This window comes from Panthera onca, chromosome A3, assembly GCF_046562875.1.
Source record: "Panthera onca isolate mPanOnc1 chromosome A3, mPanOnc1 haplotype 2, whole genome shotgun sequence".
NCBI lineage: Eukaryota > Metazoa > Chordata > Mammalia > Carnivora > Felidae > Panthera > Panthera onca.
The window spans coordinates 80,090,209-80,109,881 of record NC_138341.1 but is presented as its reverse complement, the minus strand read 5'-3'; the positions used below and the strand labels follow the sequence as shown (position 1 = coordinate 80,109,881).

The 19,673-nt window shown below is 41.4% G+C and overlaps 1 protein-coding gene across 4 annotated transcripts in view; it reads left to right on the top strand.

The window, feature by feature from the left end:
• AFF3 (ALF transcription elongation factor 3) overlaps positions 1–19,673 on the top strand; it is a 571,024-nt gene that overhangs the window by 460,540 nt on the left and 90,811 nt on the right. For all 4 annotated transcript variants that reach the window (XM_060645344.3, XM_060645354.3, XM_078444386.2 and 1 more), the window contains exon 12: positions 11,574–11,614. In XM_060645344.3, coding sequence (XP_060501327.1) covers positions 11,574–11,614 — 41 coding nt within the window. The remainder of the gene's footprint in view (positions 1–11,573; positions 11,615–19,673) is intronic.

Genomic DNA, 19,673 nt, shown 5'->3' with positions numbered 1-19,673 from the left:
TCAACTTGGACTTCATTCTTAAAGGTCCAAAGCAGTTCAAGGAAGAGTATGTTGTAAGATTACAACATGTTAGATATGAAAGCACTTTCACATATAAACTCTAAAGCAGTGGTCTCTTGAGAGGTGAAAATCCTAATACTAATAGTAACATATTCAGAATCAATCTAGCTTTCTGATATATTAAAAAATTGGTTTACAAAGTGCCATTATAAGACTCTTAACCATTACAAACCTATTTTTAACCTTCAAATATTGCTATTTTGTCTCAGTTTTTGAAAAAGATGTTTAAGTGAAACATAAAGCCAGATTTAAGATTTTGGTTCTTGAAATACAGGTTGCATTTATAACAAAACCATGAAAACATTTATGTGACTCCCATTTTGTCTTTATACAATAACAAAGTAACATTTATACCTCACACAACTTAGTCCCCAGTTGCATTCATAATAATCAAACGCCTAGCAAGGCCAGTGGAAAATGAATGGGTCTCCACTAAAGCATTGTGTTGAGGTAGCATAAGGATTTTGTTAAAAGCTTTAAAAGGTATTTGGCAAACCCAACAAAGTAGGAAGTAACTAAACCCAGTATCCACTTGCTGTACCAAAGGTGAGAGTTATTAACAGGCCATCACCATCTTTCGCCATGCTCATGGTCTGGCCTGCACTGAAATTGTTCTGTGAGATGAGTTCTAGGAACGTATAGATGATCAAAACTATGATAAGCAGGCCACAAAGCCATGGGAGAACCTGCAGGGCTTAGATTGCATCAACTCCATACTCCAAATTTAACTTTCCATTCCCAATAACCAGGCATTTAAATCCACATACTACCTGTAGAGTATCTCCAAGTTACTCAGATATGATGGTGATTCTTGTTTGTTTGCTTCCACTTTGAAATTGTAGATGCTGCTAGATGAACATGTACACACACACTCACTCACTCACTCACTCACTCTCACCATTATGAGAATTGACAGCCACACTTGGATATTCCACCATCATCCTGCACACTGGTGGGGCTGCCCTGTTTGCCTAATGAATCCTCAGTGATCTCTGCACCTACCTAGACCTGACCCAGGCAGGCACTTCCTTTATATATGCAGTCTGTCATGGTGAGCTCTGGAGGTCAAAAGAATTCTTCTCCAGAAGTTTCTGGAAAGCTCTGAGATAAACAATATGCTTCTACCTATAAACTTCTTGAGGAAAAGACTTCAGTCTCAGAAACCTAAAACCCTCCTATCTCCTTTGCAAGCACCTGTCTAAAAGATGACTCCTACACTTCCTCTTTGATAGCATCCCCGCAGGAAGCTTGTCCCTGTGTGTGTTAGTGTCCACTCAGCACCCCACCAGTTCTCTTCACACTGATACTGGCAGAATTCCAAACTCATCTGATCCCCTTCCCTTCACCCTCTGCCAGGAATAGTCTGCAATGAGGCAGAAGCAGGACTGGGGTGCTCTGTGGTATTTCAGTGGCCTGGTTCCATTACTTCCCACCTGTGACTGTGAGCAAGCCACCCTTACTGAACCCCTGTTTCAATATCTTAATGTAACTGGACAAAAATGCCGAAGTGGATTAATAGAAAACGTTTTATATTAATGTATGTATTACTATAAAGCTACTAAAGTACACATTTTCACGTCCTTCCCCACCTTCTGCCTCTTCTCTCCCTTCTCCCCAGGAACATTCTTTTTTTGCATTGCTGGAACTTTTTAAAATGTCTATTTAGTTATGAAAGAACAGGAGTACAGGAAGAGGCCAGAAAAATTGGTTTATATCAGAAAAGGCAGTTGTAGAAGAATAGAGCCAGAAGATAGGAGGAAGAAGAGAGGAGAAGGTCTGGATTTTTAGAAGAGAGTGTGAGGAGGCAGGAAGGAGGCAGAGAGAGGAGAAGAGAGACAGGGTCACTGCCACACTGTGTGGGACTTAGAAAAGATGACTGATAAAGTGGAATGGGGTTTAGAGTGTGTTACAGTCTAGCTCCCCAGCCCTCTCTTGTCAAGAGGCTTTGATATTTACCTTACTTTTCAAGGCTGTCATGGAATATTCGTGTTTCTTTCCAGTGAAACACCATTCTTCGACTGGCCCCAAGACTGGCCCTGATGTATTTGGGTTACATGTAAAATAGGGATAGATTCACATTGAATTGCTAATGGTAACTATCATCCCAGTGGAGAAATGGAGGTTGTTTTTTATTTTGTTTTCATTATTGTTGTTTGTTGTTTTGCTTGTTACATACATGTAATTTTTTCTACACTGCACACATACCACTTAAAACAGTTGAAAATTATAATAAAAATTAGAAGTCTGGAATTTAAACATACATCCTGATGTATGTATGGCATGCATACAATGAAGATGATATGTGAAATCTGAAGGTTTAGGGCTAAATATTACATGTTATTTGCATGAGTCTATCACCTCTCTCCCAAGGCAACTGAAACATTGTGAGAACACAGGTAACAAGAGAACCAAGCCCCCAATTAATGGGATTAATTAAATTTGTGATTCTTTAGAGGAGAAAGATTCTTTAGGAGGAGAAAATACTTATGTTTGGAACAGAAGGGTAGAGACTGATAACTTACCACGTCTCCAGCAGGGGTCACAAATGGTCCCTTATTTAGTACCTTGATAGAAGCTTTTACTGAAAAACACCACAAGGAAAAAGATTAATTTCTTATAAGGAAAGTGTTTTGTTTCTAACAAAATAATAGCACAGCAAAGATTTGTCAGATCCTTTTATTGAAGAGGGTAATTGACAATTGAAGGATGGTGGCTGTTTAAAAGCAAAATACTGCCTTGTTCATTCCTTTAAAACAAAAACAAACAAAAAGGAACACTGAGTTTACAATTATACTAACAGAATCTTGAATAAAGTTAGAATCTGTGTTAAAGACTAAAGCTCAGTTGCCAATTTTGAGTCCTCATTCTCTGCACAAATGCTTCTGGAATGAGATGGAACTGAATGAAAGAGATGAAGACTAATCCCTCATCCCTTAGGCGTTCAGGAGAGGTACCAGTATGCTTGGTCATCTGATGACATTATATTTGTCAAGCATTTGTGTGCCCTGTGCTATTGGTTAGACATTGTAACATGGTTGTTCAATAATGTAACTGGGGCTTACTTCCTGTCCTCAAGGAGCTAGTGTCTAGCCTACCTAAGTCTGGCCCTTTATGGGGTAAGTGTCCAGCTGCCCCCGGTGGATGCAAGTACTTGCCATGGGACAGCAATGCCACATCAGCTGAAGCGCAGGTTGTTCCTATGACCTCACTTGGGGCTGGGTATCAGTTCTGCAGCCGCCACCTTACCCACAACATTGTGGTGAATGCTACTAGCGTCATACATGGCCATGGGTCTTCCTACCATTATCCTTGCACTTCACACTGACCTCTTACCACTCCCACACCACACCTGTCCCACAGATCTCCTCCAGGAAGCCACTGACCCATAATGTTGCCCTTGTAGCAGTCAATATGGCACACTGTCTAGGGTGCCTTGTATCTTCCAGGCCCTCAGTGGAGCCGCAACTCCTCTGGGAGGAGTCTGATGTCAGTCACTGTGAATGGGGGACAGCACCCATGGCATGTGCTCACATTGTCCCCACACCTTTCCCTTCTCTCTCCCAACTCCTAGCGGCTGCCCCAGAGTTTTCATTTGTGAAGGCAAAAGCCCCCAGGACAGAGAGGCAAAAGGGGCTGCAAGTGGATGTCACAAATTGTTCAGTTTATCTCCAGTGAGCTTATCTCCAGCATTATGTCCAGGAAATGCTCAGTGAAAACAAGCATGTCTCTCTTAATCCCTCTCAGAAGATTCAAATAGCCAAATCAGGACTGTCACTGACAATCTGACCTCAGACAAGTCCCCCAAATCAGTCAGTTGGTAACAGGATCCAAATTATGAGATAACGTTATACAGCCCAACTTCACTGATATTGTCAACCCTAATCAGCCTTTTCCATGGGATAGAGTAGGTGCTCAATAAGTGTTTGTTGTTGTCTTTATGGAATTTCCAGTAGACATAAATAAATCTAAGCAATCCCGTGTGGGGGGAAAAAACTAGTCAAACTTTCTCCCAAGAGGAAAGTATACCCTAATTTTTAAAGAAAGTGAAATAGAGAAAGAATATAAAGCTAAGAAAAAATGTATTTCAACAAGTCTCTTAGATTAGCGCTGTGGCAAATAGTGGCAATATGTCATCCCCAAAAGTTACCTACTCACCCCCTGCCTGTGAATCCCACAGCAAGTGTTGTCAGTTGCCGGGAAGCCCTTTCAGATGGAGGAGGAATGGACTAGGGTCTCCACCTTCAGTTGATCCTCAAGAAACTGGAAGAGCCAAGATGAGAATTCTCACAAAACAAATGGCAAACTCCTCCAGAAAGAAAAGAACCCAGTGCTAATCCATGTTCTGGGCTAGGAGTTCAGAGAGAGGAAGGTCAACAAAAGCATGAGTGGTCAAGGAGCACTTATAAAAAGGTTGAGCTAGACCTCAGATTAAAGGCAGAATCTAAATAGAGGAGCAGCTGGAAAGAGGATGGGAAAATGACAGAAGCATTGGCTTGATTTAAAGGAACAAGAATCCAAGTGATTTGTCTGCTACTGACCCCATTCTGCTGTCTGTTTTCTTTATTGACAAGTTCCTCAGCCCCTGAAATTCTGTCTTCTAATCCTGATCTCATTTATATTTGTGCAGACTCATGTTTATTAGAGCAGTCACACAGCCCAGTGTGCCCAGAAGAGCGGGGTTCTCTCCGGTTTCCCCTGCTCCTATCTGCAGAGCATCCCCTTTCATTCTCCAAAATGTTCTTATTTGGATCATAAATTACATTGTCATCCCTGACTCTGCCTGAGTCAAAGTCTACTGAACAAAACGCTTCCTAGACAGCATTTCTGAAAATGCACAATGCTCATTATTACAGAGGGAAAACTGAAGAGAGTAAGACTTTCCTTTGTCTTGCATATATTACCAAATGGGTTGAAAGCAACAAAGAAGCTCACAACATAAAAAGTTAAGAGACTCATCAACTAGGACTCAAATGGAAAGCCAACAGCGTAAAAGTTAAGTTAATGAAACATAAAATGTGTTAAGAGATGTAGAAGGAAATTAAGCAGTGAAACAAATTCATAAATACAAGTCTCAACTTGAAGAAAAATGGCAAGAAAAGAGTAAGGCCTTACTAGACAGAATTCCCATAAAGATACATGAATCCAGTCTAAAGTTCACAGCATGCATCAGTAACAGCAAAACACAGATGAACTAAGATTATCTGCTATGGTATTTTTTCAAGTAGCTGAATGTGGATACAACATCCTAACACAGGTGAAGCACAGTGATTAAAATCACTGCTGCACAGGTACCTGCTTTATTGTCAGTATAATAAACCTGACACTGTTCATAGAAAAGATGGAGGTCACTCACATGTGGACGGAGAAATAAAGATGTATTCTAACCAGTTGAATCCTCAACCTACTTCTCTTAGAAGGAGAGCAAATTGTAGACCAAAAAAATTCAGTCACATATCTCCTTTTGACTGTTATTTGCCAAGAAGCTATTGATATTTTATACTTTGTTGACATTTAAACAGCTTCAATCTCATGTATCCAGCTACCTACTCAGCCTCTCCACTGGAACATCCCAGAAGCACCTTGAATTTCACACACCCGAAATTAAAATCTACCTTTGCCCGTATACCTGCACCAGTGGTGCCCATCCTGATCAGTGGCTCCTCATGCTTACCAGGTGCTCAAGGCAGAAGCCTGGGACTCTTTCCTGATGTCCTCCCCACCCCACCCCCAAGTCTGCCACATCCCACCCATCACAAGTTCCCTCAGCTCCGCCTCCAGAACATAACACAAACTCTCTCTCTCCATCTCCAGTGCTACCCTGCACTTCTCCTGCCTCCGTTGTTGCAACAACCTCAAACATTGTCCCTTCCTGCTCAAATCCATTCATCGCACAGAAGCCAGAGTGATATCTGAAAAATGTCAGTTTTATTGCCTCACTCCCTGCTTTTTTTTTCAATTATAGATTCACCAGAAGATGCAAAGAATGTACAAGCAGATCCCATATATCCTTCACCCATCTTCCAATAATGTAAATCCTTCAATGACCTCCTATTGCCCTATGGATAATATCCAAAATCCTTAATTTGACCTCCAAAGCCCTTGGGATTTGCCCCTGTCCCCACTTCTCACTGAGCTCCCCCGTGGTGTCCTTCATATAGTTCTTCAACTGAGCAAGGATCTAGGCCAGCCTCAAGCCTTTGCTCCCAAACTGTCCTCCCTGCCAGGAGCCCTTCCTTCCCCACCCACTCCCATGTCTCTGGCTCAGTAACTTCTTTATCCTGCAAGCATCAGATTTTTTGTGCTTTACTTCGTTAGCAGGCCCTCCCTGACCATTCATTCCAAATGAGATCTTCATATTCTGTTTCATAGCACCTGTCCATTTCAGTCATAGCCCTTGTAATCTAGCATGTTTAAGTGTGTTTAATTTTTCATGTCTGACTCACGCTAGACCCTAACTACAATATGGTGAAAGTTTTGTCTGTTTTGCCTGTCACCTAAGCCGAGCCCAGTAACTGTACATCATAGGTACTTCAGACCAAATTACAGAGCTGTCCACGTGTTAATTCTGTTTCTATCGAGTAAAAAAGAAATTGGATCATCCTGAGACCCTGCTGAATTTCAGCCTGTTCCTTTCATTCTCCTCCCTGCTTCAATATCCATAAACTTGTTCTATGCACAACCCAATTATAAGAAGGGCACTTAATTTCCTCTTTGAGTTCCCTCAATAACAGATTTTGACTGGTAATTCATTTAGCATACATTGAAACCTGAATGTCTACTGATTATGTTCCAAAACACTGAACTTGCTGTAATAAAGACAGAGAAAAGATGTCATCTTTTGAGGAGAACCTGGAAAATTATTATTTCTGGTGGAAAGCTTGTTTTGTCTCATAGACTTATGCTTCAGAGTCATTCGTGAATGAGTAATGAACTCAGGAAAGATCAATGAAGTATTCTCTTAACCCTCTCAACCTATTTTCCTGAGAACAAAATAAGAGGAAAGTTACAAAAGGAGATGATGATTTAGGAAGAGAAAAATATGGTCGCTGTAATGTACAACTCTTGAAAGAAGGAAATTGGGCAATTCATCTAGTTTACTATGAGTAGTTTTTCAAGCTTCAATCATGAGTCACCTAAGTAATTTTTTTCTCTGCTCTTTAATTGCAATGTTTATTTATCTTATTATTTTCCAAGAGTGAAGTAAAACAGTATGCAAAAGCCAAACTACTTTTAAGAGAGGAGGCAGTAAAAAAAATTTTTTTTGTGGTCTTTGCCTTGGTATATGACATACAATTTCAATCTAATGCCATAAAGCTATGATTTTCTCAAGGAATTATTTTAAATGTTTAAAATACTCTCATCTCTTTTCTTGATGGATGATGAGTCATCCTCTGTAAAGTTTTTAATGATGTAGAATAAACTGCAAATTAAATAGCATAATCAAAACCAGGCATTGAAAATAATGGTGCAGGCAATCAATGATGCTAAATACCGCAGTGTTAAGTGGGTGGTAACATGCATTGTGTGGACAGATTGGAGAGTGACGGTCACAGAAAGACACTGCTTAGTGACTTGGGATGACTGATGTCTAAGCCTTCATATGTCTGTGACATATGTCTAAACCTTTTGGCTCCACCATCACATCCATCTGGTAAAGGAAAGAAACCCCTGCTCCAAGCCGCCAATTCAGCTTCTGTTAGAGATCTCAGTCAACATCAGTCCTATGGACTTGCTCTCAACAGGTGCCAACCACCTGGGATGCATCACTCCAGTGATGGTTGAACAGCTGAGTTTCTCAGTTTTTGTGTTGCTTTTGCTTTTGCTCTCTAAATAACTTTCTTATAGGCTTCACATCAAAAAGCACTGTGTTTCCCTACCACAAAAGTCAGTAAGAAGTATTTGGAGGCAGGAGAAAAAAGAATCAATACACTTTTTTAAACATTGACTGCCATGGCTAGGGGAAACTTCAGATGCCATGTTAGAGGTTTCTGTTGAACTTTTGGCCACATCCCTTATGATTTTTGTTATTCCAGGAAGAGTCAGTCTCCAGTGCCTCCTGCTGAGATGATGTTAAGAGACTGTACTAATAATGCATGCCATCTTTCCTTTGGGGAGTTCCAAATTCTTTTTGTGCATTTAGCCAGAGTCAAGAGTAGAGAGTTAAGTTCTTTTCAAGTACGGCTGCCAAAGGTGAAAGCCATCTTGATGAGTGATAAGAGAACCCTTTAGGAGACAAACGTGGGAACAGTGATGGCTGCCCATCACCTGCTGGGTGCTTTTTGTGGGCATGCTCCTGGGCTGGCCCTCTGGGAAAGCACCAAGAAAGGAGCATGAGAGAAGGAAATACCTGTCCTCTGAGGTATCAGAGGGGGCTTCTGGGCTCCAAGTCTTCCTCAGGCTTCTCCCCTCTTTCCCCATGCCTCTTTCTACTCCCTCAGTTGTCCTCGCCAAGACAAGCTGTGCAGATATTCTTCTTTTCTCTCTTGACTGATTATGTGACACTGGAATGCCAGGACATTTGGGCCCTAATTTGCTGGAATCCAGGGGAGAAGGGGGAGGCAATAACCCCTTAGACTGTCCTCAGTAGCCTGGACAGTGACTGACTGGCTCCCTCATCATTCCCTTCAGAGAAGGAGAGGGCAGTTTGGAAACAGACATAGGTTGAGGGCCAGACTCAAGGTTGCCATATAAATGAATAGCAAAACCTCTCCCAGAATGTAAGACTTTCAATTCCCAGTTTCACAGACCTTATGTTTTTTTTTCTTAAATCAATGTGGTTATGTCATTTGTGGGAATTATCTAAGTTCCTCTTACTCATTTATTTTCAGTTCCTTTTGCCAGGCCCAGAGGCTAATGTTCCCTGTGTCACTTATTTCAAATCTGACTTTCATTCCTACTTTGCTACAGTGTTTCTCTGTAGAGATACCCTTGTCATTTTAAGGGGACATTTCCTCACCATATAAGTGAACTTCCTGATCTTTAAAAGGTTTTAGCATCCCCGACCCCAGGCACTAAATGCCTGTAGTAATCCCCCTCATGAATATAATACAAAGAAACTCCCCTGCTCAATTCCAGACACTTCTGGGGTTGGGAGTAAGGGGTGTCCTGGTTGAGAACCACTGCTAGAGGCTTGGACAGGCCTTTGCTCTACCTCCTACTCCAGTATGACCAACACGTCTTCTCCCTGCCCACATTCCTCCTTGTCTTTAAAGTTCTGCTCAAGGGCACCTGGGTGGCTCAGTCAGTTAAGTGTCTGACTCTTGATTTTGGCTCAGCCGTGATCTCACAGTTCATGGGATCGAGCCCCACTTCAGACTTCCATGCTGACTGAGAGAGCCTGCTTGGATTCTCTATCTCCCTCTCTCTCTGTCCCTCCCCTGCTTGCTCTCTCTTGCTCTCTCTCTCTCTTCCTCTTTCTCTTTCTCTCTCTCTCTCTCTCAAAATAAATAAACTAAAAAAAATAAAGTTCTGGAGCACCTGGGTGGTTCAGTCGGTTGAGCATCCGACTTCACCTCAGGTCATGATCTCACAGTTTGTGAGTTCAAGCCCCGCATCAGGCTCTGTGCTGACAACTCATAGCCTGGAGCCTGCTTTGGATTCTCTCTCTCTCTCTCTCTCTCTCTCTCTCTCTCTCTGCCCCTCCCCCATTAGTGCTCTGTCTGTCAAAAATAAATAAATGTAAAACAATTTTTTTTAATAAATAAAGTTCTGCTTAAATTTCAGTGAAAAGGATTCCCTGATTGAGTCATTCATTTAACATCTACTCAGCAGATATTTACTGAGCACTTGCTAACAGTTCCAGGCACTGTTTGAGGAGCTGCTGATCCACCAGCCATTAGCTGTCCCTCAGATGGGCACCTTCCTGATGCTGTCCTACCTTAACCTTTTCATTTGCATTTTATTTCCTAAGTGTCCTCAAGTCATCCCTGGACCCCCAAGTGACTTCCTACCTAGGGATTGAGCTTCCCTAAGACGATGACTACTTATTCTGCTTTTGTTTTTGTCCCTCCTGGAGGCCAGTATAATAGTTTCTACACAGAAGGAATTCAGTAAGTGTTGGACTGACTGATCCAGGGACATGCAGCTACTACCAAGGGTGTATTTCATTTCTGTAATAGGGATGATGATACTAATGTGTCAGATTTTTTTTCTAATATGAAGATTCTATTTAGTCTGTTGTCTAAATGGAAAGAGGAATAACATGGGAAATGTTTTGGTGTCCCTGGTAATTAATAAACTTGACATATGTAGCATACATGGTGAAAATGAACTGTACTCACTCTTTATTTTCTAGTACACCCTGAGTGAGCCTTGGTCTAAGAAGCCATGCTTTGATCCCCTCCCAATTATAACTTCTGAGACAGAGAACAGAGTATGACCTTGGCCTTCTGAAGCCTCAGAGTATTAAGTGATAGAAAGCCAATGTACAAAAATTTAGAATAGCCAGACAAAAAGAAAGTGATTACAAACATGAGAGAATCTGATAGAGAAATGGCAGCCTTTTTCTCTTAGTTTTTGTATTATGGAAAGTTTCAAAAACATACAAAGATGTACAGAATAATATACTAATCCCCCAGTGTGCTCATCACCTAGCTTCCACAGTTACCAACCCAAGGCCATCATGTCTCATTTATAAATGTCCATCCATTCTCCCTTCCTTCCAACTGTACTTTTTAAAACAAATCCCAACAATATATAATTGTATCCATATTTCAAAATGGATCTCTAAAAGACACTTTTAAAAATCACCACAATATCATTACTATGCCTAAAACAAATCAGTAATCTCCTAATACTCTGACTCTTCCAACCAGTGTTCCAATTTCCAATTGTACTGACTTTTTTCAATAAATCTAAAAACTGAGTAAAAAATTATACTTTCAGGGCACCTGGGTGGCACAGTTGGTTAAGTGTTCCAAACTCAGCTCAGGTGTTGATCTCACGGTTCGTGGGTTTGAGCCCCACGTTGGGCTGTCTGCTGTCAGTGCAGAGCCCGCCTTGGATTCTGTCCTCCTTTCTCTCTGCACCTCTCCCACTCATGTGCGTGAGTGTGCGCTCTCTCGCTCGCTCTCTCTCTCTCTCTCTCTCAAAAATAAATTAAAAATTTATTTTTACTACACTTTCATTGAGGAAGAAGCTACAGGAAACAAAACAGATTTTTTTCTTACAGGAAAGTAGAATAAAGCAATGGTAAAGGTGATTTCAGAGTGTAAAAATGAAATGATTTCAGAGTGTAGGTCTGAGCCTCTCCGGGTCTCTAGAGACTAGTCTAACCTCACCTAGAACTCCGTGCCTCCCCGTTCGCGCCCCCTGGTGGCAGGTGTGTGCTGTGGGCTTCAGTTAACTCTGAGGAGCATCCATTTCATAACATGATGGGTCTCTACTATGTTGCTAGTAGTTTAATAGTTGGCCACATGGCAAAAACGTGTGTGACACAGGTTTTTTAAAAGTGTTGATTGAGTACATAATTTAAAGTCAGAATATTAAATAAACATCTCTGCCCTTCCTTCCAGCAGGCAGCCCAGAGAACTGCTCTCCACGCTCTGTCTGACAGGTACATTTTGTCATTTTTATGAACTATAAATTGCTTTATGAAACATTGAGCCCTATTTATTGTGGCATATAATTCATAATCGGATTTTGTCCCTAAAGTGTCTGTGAACTGGGATGTTAAACATTTTGCATGCTTGGATTTGTCATGCATGTGTGGAGTTTATTACTGCAAAAATCGCCTTGTTGTATTTCATAGAAAGTATGAAGAATCCCTTGTTGTGCAATGAAACAGGAGACAAGAAACTTAGAGGGAAAGACCTGAATGGTGCAGTAAATTCTGAACTTTGGAATTGGTTGCAATCTAAGCTCATTTTTCAGCAATAAGTACTTCATTCGTTTTGAGATGTTTTCTTCAGACTTTTTCCATATCATTTCACAAGAGCTGTCTGTCTTTTGATGAAATCCTCTCATGAAATACTTTGTGCACATAACCCAGTTCATGGTCCTGAGAGCCTGACTTTTCCCTCCTCACTTTGGCTTGTGTTTTTGGACTTATGTTATTGCATGAGATATATAAACCTAATCAGTAAACACACTTAAGCTGTATTTCACATCGTGCTCTGCCAGAAAGGCTTTATAAAGATAGCTGAACAGGGATATATAAAGTTACTTTCAGGGATGGACCATGCCCTTTTTGTTTTGATTGGTTTTTAAGCTTTCATTTACTGAGGTTGCAGTGTGTGTATGTGTGTCTCTTAAAGAACTGTCAGGAGGCGAAGATGAAGCCCCAGTTTCTCTTCACAAGTCAGGCTCTTACGGTGTTAGAGCCAGCTGAAGGAGATGTTACCCTGGCTGGCTGGTGGGCACCTTAGCATTAGCTAGCTAACTGTCACCACCTTCCCCTTCCTTCTCAGTTCTTTTTTTTTCTTTCTTTCTTTTTCTTTTTCTTTTTTTTTCTTTGTGTGTGTGTGTGTGGAATGAATAATAATTGACTGTGTCAACTAGCTCAGTTCACTGCTTCTCCAAGGTAAAACCTGTCACTGAGGCAAATTATCTGTGCACATGGGTGAAAAGCATTTCCTCTATGGTGGCAGGCTGAGCGTGAGTATTTTTATTTCATTTGAAAAGCCTTCCCCACGACAACCACACAAGCCTGTGTGCTGTAAGAGTGGCTGCCACAGGATCGTCTACAATTGCTCCTGGGATTTTCACAAAAGCTGATAAACTGTACTGCTTCGGAGTCTATTGGTACGAGACTCTGGATCAAAACATTTAAAATCTGACACATTAATTCCTTTCCTCTACATACTTATTTTTTTCCCCTTTGACTTATTAAGTAAGAGCTTCCTTCAACAAAATGCACTGATAAGCAAGCAAAGCCCTCAGATTACAAGATAATGTTATTGCCATGGTTAGATTTTTTTTTTGGGGGGGGGGTACTGACAATGTTATAAAATTAGATTATGGTGATGGTTTCACAACCCTGTAACTATACTGAAAACCATCAAACTGTGTTTTTTTAAATGCATGAACATTATGGTATATAAACTGTATTTCAATAAAGCTACATATATAGGCACAAAACATCACTATGAACTTTGGTAGAATGAATCAAAACCTATTTTAGGAAAATAATTGAATTCCTTTGAAGACATGGCTGCAAATACAAAGACAAGTCATCGGAAACTAGAATTGATACATTCTAAGACTGCTTCCCAAAAGACACGTGACTCTGTCTTGGATAGAAAATGTACATGGATTTTAATGATAGCAACACTATTCCCCCTTGACTTTCTTCTGATATTCTAAAACCCCACATCAAACCCAAAAGTTAGCATCTTAGCCTCTGTTGATTCTGTAACCAGTAAGATCAGAATACTGTGAGGAAAAAAAAAAAAGCCCATTCCCTGGAAACAGAGAAACAGGTTCCCATTATAATTTCTCTTCTTTTGAATTTTCCATCTTTAAATATAATAGAGCATTACCCCCTTAAATCTAACGTTTTTTTCTGTTCAAAATTGGGGGAATTAGGCTCATTTTAAAGTAATGAGTTGACTTTGCCATTCTAACAGTGCAGTCGTGTAAAGCTACCTTCTCTGTGCTTTCTCTATTCTATGTTTTCCACTAATTTGGGGCCACACAAGTAATAGATGTGAAAGGTATGTGTAATCATTTAGAGATACAATTTTAAATCCTTTTTAAAATAAGAATTTAAAATACCTACTGAGTTAATTGGATTTATATTTTCTGTTTTCTTAAATTAGGGAATGTTAACTTACCAGGTAATATGTCATTTTCTAGCACATTACTTATTCTGTTGAATAAACCAGTATTTTCTAGAAAATAATGAATATGATTCTGGGACATACTCCTGTGTGTCTTGCCTAGTATTCTGTCTGTCAGAGGATCCACCTCAGGGTAGGAATAGAATTGAGTAAAGATTCCCCCCAAGTCATGACCTTCCCAAGGTGGAGATCTAACCCCAATATCCCTGACTACTTAGAGCCTGGTATTAATCTATTTACATAAACTCATCTGTTTTACTAAACAATTTTTTTCCAGCCTGTTGTCACTTCTTGATATAAAATTCCATAGCGATGGGGTGCCTGGGTGGCTCAGTTAAGCATCTGACTCTTTTTTTTTTAATGTTTTGTTTTATTTTTTGAGAGACAGAGCATGAGCATAGGAGGGGCAGAGAGAGAGAGAGAGAGAGAGAGAGAGAGAGAGACAGAATCAGAAGCAGGCTCCAGGCTCTGAGGTATCAGCACAGAGCCCAACGCAGGGCTTGAACCCAGGAACGCAAGATCATGACCTGATCCAAAGTTGGACACTCAACTGACTGAGTCACCCAGGTGCCCCAAGCATCCAACTCTTGATTTTGGTTCAGGTCATGATCTCAGGATGATAATATCAAGCCCCATGTTAGGCTCTGCACTAATAGCACAGAAGCTGCTTGGGATTCTCTGTCCCTCTGTCTCTGCCCCTCCCCTGTTCTCTCTCTCTCAAAATAAATAAATAAATAAACTTTAAAAAATAAATAAATAAAACTCCATAACGATGAACAAGCACTTTCATTTTTGCCCTAGAAAATGACAACACTTGTCAGACCCCAGAAGGTGCTTCCTGCGTTCTGTAATTCTGCAGTTGGATAAAAAAGCCCATGTTGGCTTGGGCTGTGCCACCACAGACTTCTTGTCTCATGTCCCGATAGTTAGTTCATATGTGGCCCCCTTCTCTTCCATTTAGCCTTACAACCACCTTGAGTACCTGGTGAACACAGGACGTCTGATCCAGGAGTAGAGCCATTTTGTTTCAAGATGTACACTTGATGATGACCTAGGGGTTTACTTGATGTGGGGTCATTGGGGGATGTGAGTGTATAATGAAGGAAGCCAACGGCTGTTCTCTGCTTCCCCAGGAGAAAACCTGCGTCCAGGCCTTTTGAGACCTGACCTGATGAGACTAGTTATAAGGGAAAGTGTTGGCATTTCCCTTTCCTTTCTAATGGCAAGCAGAAACTTTGTCCCTGTGGGGTGTCTGAGATGACAGTATCCAGATGTCTTCTGAAGGCCAATCTTGTCTATCTTTTCATTTCTCCAGTTTCCTGGTTTAAATAGGCATTCTAGCAGAAATCCAATATCTGACACTTAAGACTGTGCTTTCAAGTTCAGTGAGTCCTAAGTAATCAGTACACAACCTCAATAAATTAAAACTATAGTATTTCCATTCTCTAAATTTAAAAATCTTCTGCGGTCACCTCCAGAGAGGTGGCCTTGTTTGGTCTTGCTTGAACAACGGGTTTAATTTATAGTTCATCCCAAATAGCCAGAGCATCAAGACTGGCTCACACTGGCAAGGCAAATTTGGGCCTCAGCCCAGCTAACTTGTGCCACCCTGCAGTGACAGGAAGGGTTGTGTGAGGGTAGAATGGCACGTCTTTTTGTTCTTTCCTACTGCTGACTGTGGAACTTTTCATCCGTTTTATGCCTTTGAAAGTCATCTGGCCTACGAGAGGCTTACCGATGCCCCAAATCGTGAAAAAAGCAAGAGACCAAGGCAGGAAGAGGTGGCAAAATCCTCAACAAAGTAAAACAAGCCACTTACAAGAAAATTTCAGTCTGTAAAGAGACACTCTCCTTCTTACTTATTCACTCCTTATGATGTGCCTCCCAACTGGTTTTTTTCTCCTTATGGATTATTGTACTGGATAGGGTAGAGAGAGGCAGAGGAGAATCAGGATAAATGGGCACGAGGCTCATTTATAAAGGTGTGTCTTTGGTGTTGACTCGCCGCACTGTGAAAGCTGCCACATCGCCAGTAATGTGGAAAATATGCAAAGTGCTGTTCAGAGAAGGAAGGGTATGTGTGCCGCATATGAAGTGCCTTGGAATATGATTAACTTCCCTTCATAAGTAGTAAATAGTAGATAACTGTGATCAAAAACGGGATTCGTGTGATTTATCAAGCTGAGCAACTGTGCATTTGCAGAGAAGCTGGAGGTCAATCTTGAAATCTAGGGCAAGAGGAGCACTAGGAAATTGCCAGGGCTAAGAAGTTAATCATACCCTTGGACTGCTTCCATCTGTCTCAGAGCGACAGGGCTGCTGCAGAACGAGCAGGGATGCTTTATAGCAGCAGATCAGGAATTAATATTTTCTGTGAAACCTCAAGCATCATTTGCAGTAACTTGGGTTTTATAAAAATGGAGCATAATTTCATATGAATAAATCACATTCAGCTGGAAATAAGAGAAGCTGGGAAAAAAAAACTGTGCTTGACTAAAAAAAAAAAAAAAGGAATGAGCAGCAAGAAAGCCAACATGAAAACAGTTGTTGAAGCGATGGCACTTGGAGGGCACAAGTGGCCGTGTGGTTAAATTGCGCATATAATCATCTTCTGAAATGTCAGCGTGCGACTCCAGAAATGGCTACATTTTTATAGCCGTGGAGATGCATCACCAGACTGTAACCTGTCTGCCCATCTGGCAATATCTCAGGTCCAAGATCCATTTATATTGAAATCCAAACAACTGCCATTGATTGATTCACTTATGCCACAAGCATTTATTGAGCGCATCCCGCGTGTTCAGCCAGGCGCAGAGCTGGGGCAGGCAGGGGTGCAGTGGTGAGGAGAAACGGCCATGCCCCTATGCTCAGGGCTTTCCCATCCAGGGGGTTGCTGGCTATGCAAAAAGAAAGGCCTCATACAGCTCATTCACATGAATCACACCCCTAAAATCTCTACTTCCCATTAGGGAGAATGTAATGGAATTAAGTAAATGAGAATTAGACCAAAATGAAGGGGTTTTACTTCCACGTGGGGCTGGTGTTCATCCAAAGACAGGACTGGAAATGGCCCCAACGCAAGGTGAGGAGCACCGGGTGGGCATCAGACTGTGGTGGGGGGGGGGGGGCGCGCGCGGGGTGCATTCAGCTTCATCTTCCTGACACCTTGCCAAGTGGACCAACTTCAGCCAAGCAAAGGGAGCATGTTGGGGATGGCCACCAGCACAGAAGCACAACTTTCTGGGTAACATTTTACATAATGTCCCTGATGTCCTGAGAGGAGAGTCAAGTTGCCATGCACTACTAACAGTTGGTCTCTTCTGAAAGGGTCCAAAAAGGGGGCGATGCAGAACTTTTTAAGAAAGCTTTAAATTTCCAACTTTAAAGATGCTAATGTGGCATGCTAGACAGTGTCTATCAGCCCTGCCCTTGAGACCCACAGCAGTCTCTCCAATGCAAAGGACGCCTTAGTTATAATGAAGTCTCTTTGGTGTACCGTGTAAATTAAAAACTTTTTGAAAGAGCTTTAGAGTTTAGAAGCACTATCACATTGACTGTCTCATTTTGTGGCTCTCACAACAACCCCGTGAGATAGGAAGGACCCATTTTACAGGTAAGAAAACTGAGCCTGAGATAGGTGATGGGACTCATCCAGGGTCACAAGGTAGCAAGTAGCAGAGCTGGGACTAAACTCCAGGTCCTCTGACTCCCAGTGAGTGTGATTTTCTTGTCCTCCATCACACAGCAACAAAGCAAGCTTGGAAGGGGTCAGAGACTGGTGGCTTGTGCCACATTTTACATTCTAACAACTAGTTTACTCAGTCTGTACTAACACTTTGTTTCTGCTAATAGTTATAATAATCCTAACATTTCTGGCTTGATTATCTTTTTATCCCTAGCACCTAGCATAATTCCTAGCAATTAGGAGACACAGTAAGTCACTTGATGAATGAAAGAAAAAAATGAGCAAATAAATGAATAAACTAGGACCAATGTTTTGTGGTTAAATGATGGCAACTTTGGGCTGAAAATAGAAAATACTTTTCTAAATGGGTAAGGGGCATTAAGGAATCTACTCCTGAAATCATTGATTCACTATATGCTAACTAATTTGGATGTCAATTTTAAAAAAGAAAAAGAAAAGAAAAAAGAAAACAGAAAATACTTTTCTGAAACTTGCTGTGTGCCACTGCAGCAGACCATCCAGGAGATAGAGGTTGGTGGTCAGGGGCTCACCACTAAGGGCTTAGAGCAGATGTCTGTGCCTATAAGATGCTATAGAATTGAGAAACACTATTAACTGCCACACAGGTAAAGAATGGGAAAAAATGGAATCGTTTTTTAAAAATCAGTCCAAAAGTAGCCAAGAAACTGATGAATGGATAAAGATGTGAGACTTATATATAATGAAATATTATTCAGCCATAAAAAGAAAAGAATGAAATCTTGTCATTTGCTACAACATGGATGGAGCCAGAGAGTATTATACTAAGTGAAATACATCAATCAGAGAAGGACAAAAACCATATGATTTCACTCATATGTGGAGTTTAAGAAACAAAATAAGCAAAGGGGAAAAGAGAGAGGGAGACAAAGCAAGAAACAGACTCTTAATTATAGAGAACAAATTGATGGTTACCAGAAGGGGGAGGGGTGGAGGCATGGGTGAAACAGGTGATGGGGATTAAGGAGGGCACTTGTGATGAGCACAGGGTGATGTATGGACTTGTTGAATCACTGTATTGCACACCTGAAACTAATATGACACTGTTCACTAACTGAAATTAAAATTAAAACTTGAAAAACACTTCAAAAGATTAAAATCATCCAGTGCAATTAGAGTGGAATTAAATTAGGACTCAGTAACCAATGGAGAACTCTGTGATGCCATGGAGAGGTTTCCCGCATGGAGAGGGGGTTAGGCCAGATGACCTCTGGCCCTTCCCTGTCTCCCCTCCTCGCTCCTCATTTCTGTGATTCATACTGCTGCCACAACTTACAATGTTCTCACATATTCTCTCCACCAGTGATGCAGGCTCCTTTTTTTCCTGCATTCTTTTGTAGGATATTTACACTACTGAGCCCCTATAATGGGTAAGGCATTGTGCTGGTCTATATGGAAGATACCGAAATTTATTATCTGTGGGTCCCACTCTCCGGGAGTTTACAACGTGATAGAAGAAACTTAGGCATATGTGTAACTACTATGTATATTAACTGTCAGCATGTGCATACCTGACCATAGGTCTTATTAGCACAGCAGTCATGTGGAGGTGCTGCACTCAGCATTTCCTACGCATCACTTCATTTACTCCTCACAACAATCCTCTCAGCTAGGAAGGAAGGATTCAACATAAGGGTCCTAAAGAGGTGATATTTTCAATGAAGTTTTATTTCATTTCATTTCCCAAATACTCTCCCTAAAATCCTAGTGAATCTGGGTGACCAGAGACACATAACTTACCCAAAGTCTTATGGACATAAAGCCCCAGAGTGGTCTGTCTGACTCTGGTGGATGATGCTCTTAGCTGCTTCAGTAATCACCCTCGCCCCCCCCCCATCAATTTATAAAGAAATAACTTTACTGGAGGGGTGCAGTGACAGCACTGAAGTACTCTCAGAGCACAGAGGAGGGGAGCAGGGAGGAGGGATTTGAAGTATATGTAAAGGATGGTAGCTTCAGATGACCCAGGAGCGGAAAGGGAAGGACCGGCCTTCTCTGAAGAAAGAGTGGCTTTGGTCTGAGCAAGCAAGCCTGTGGGGGTGAACAGGGAGCTTCAGGCCCTTCATTCTGCTGGGGTGTAGGCTTCTAAAGGGAAAGGCGTGTGAAAGCCA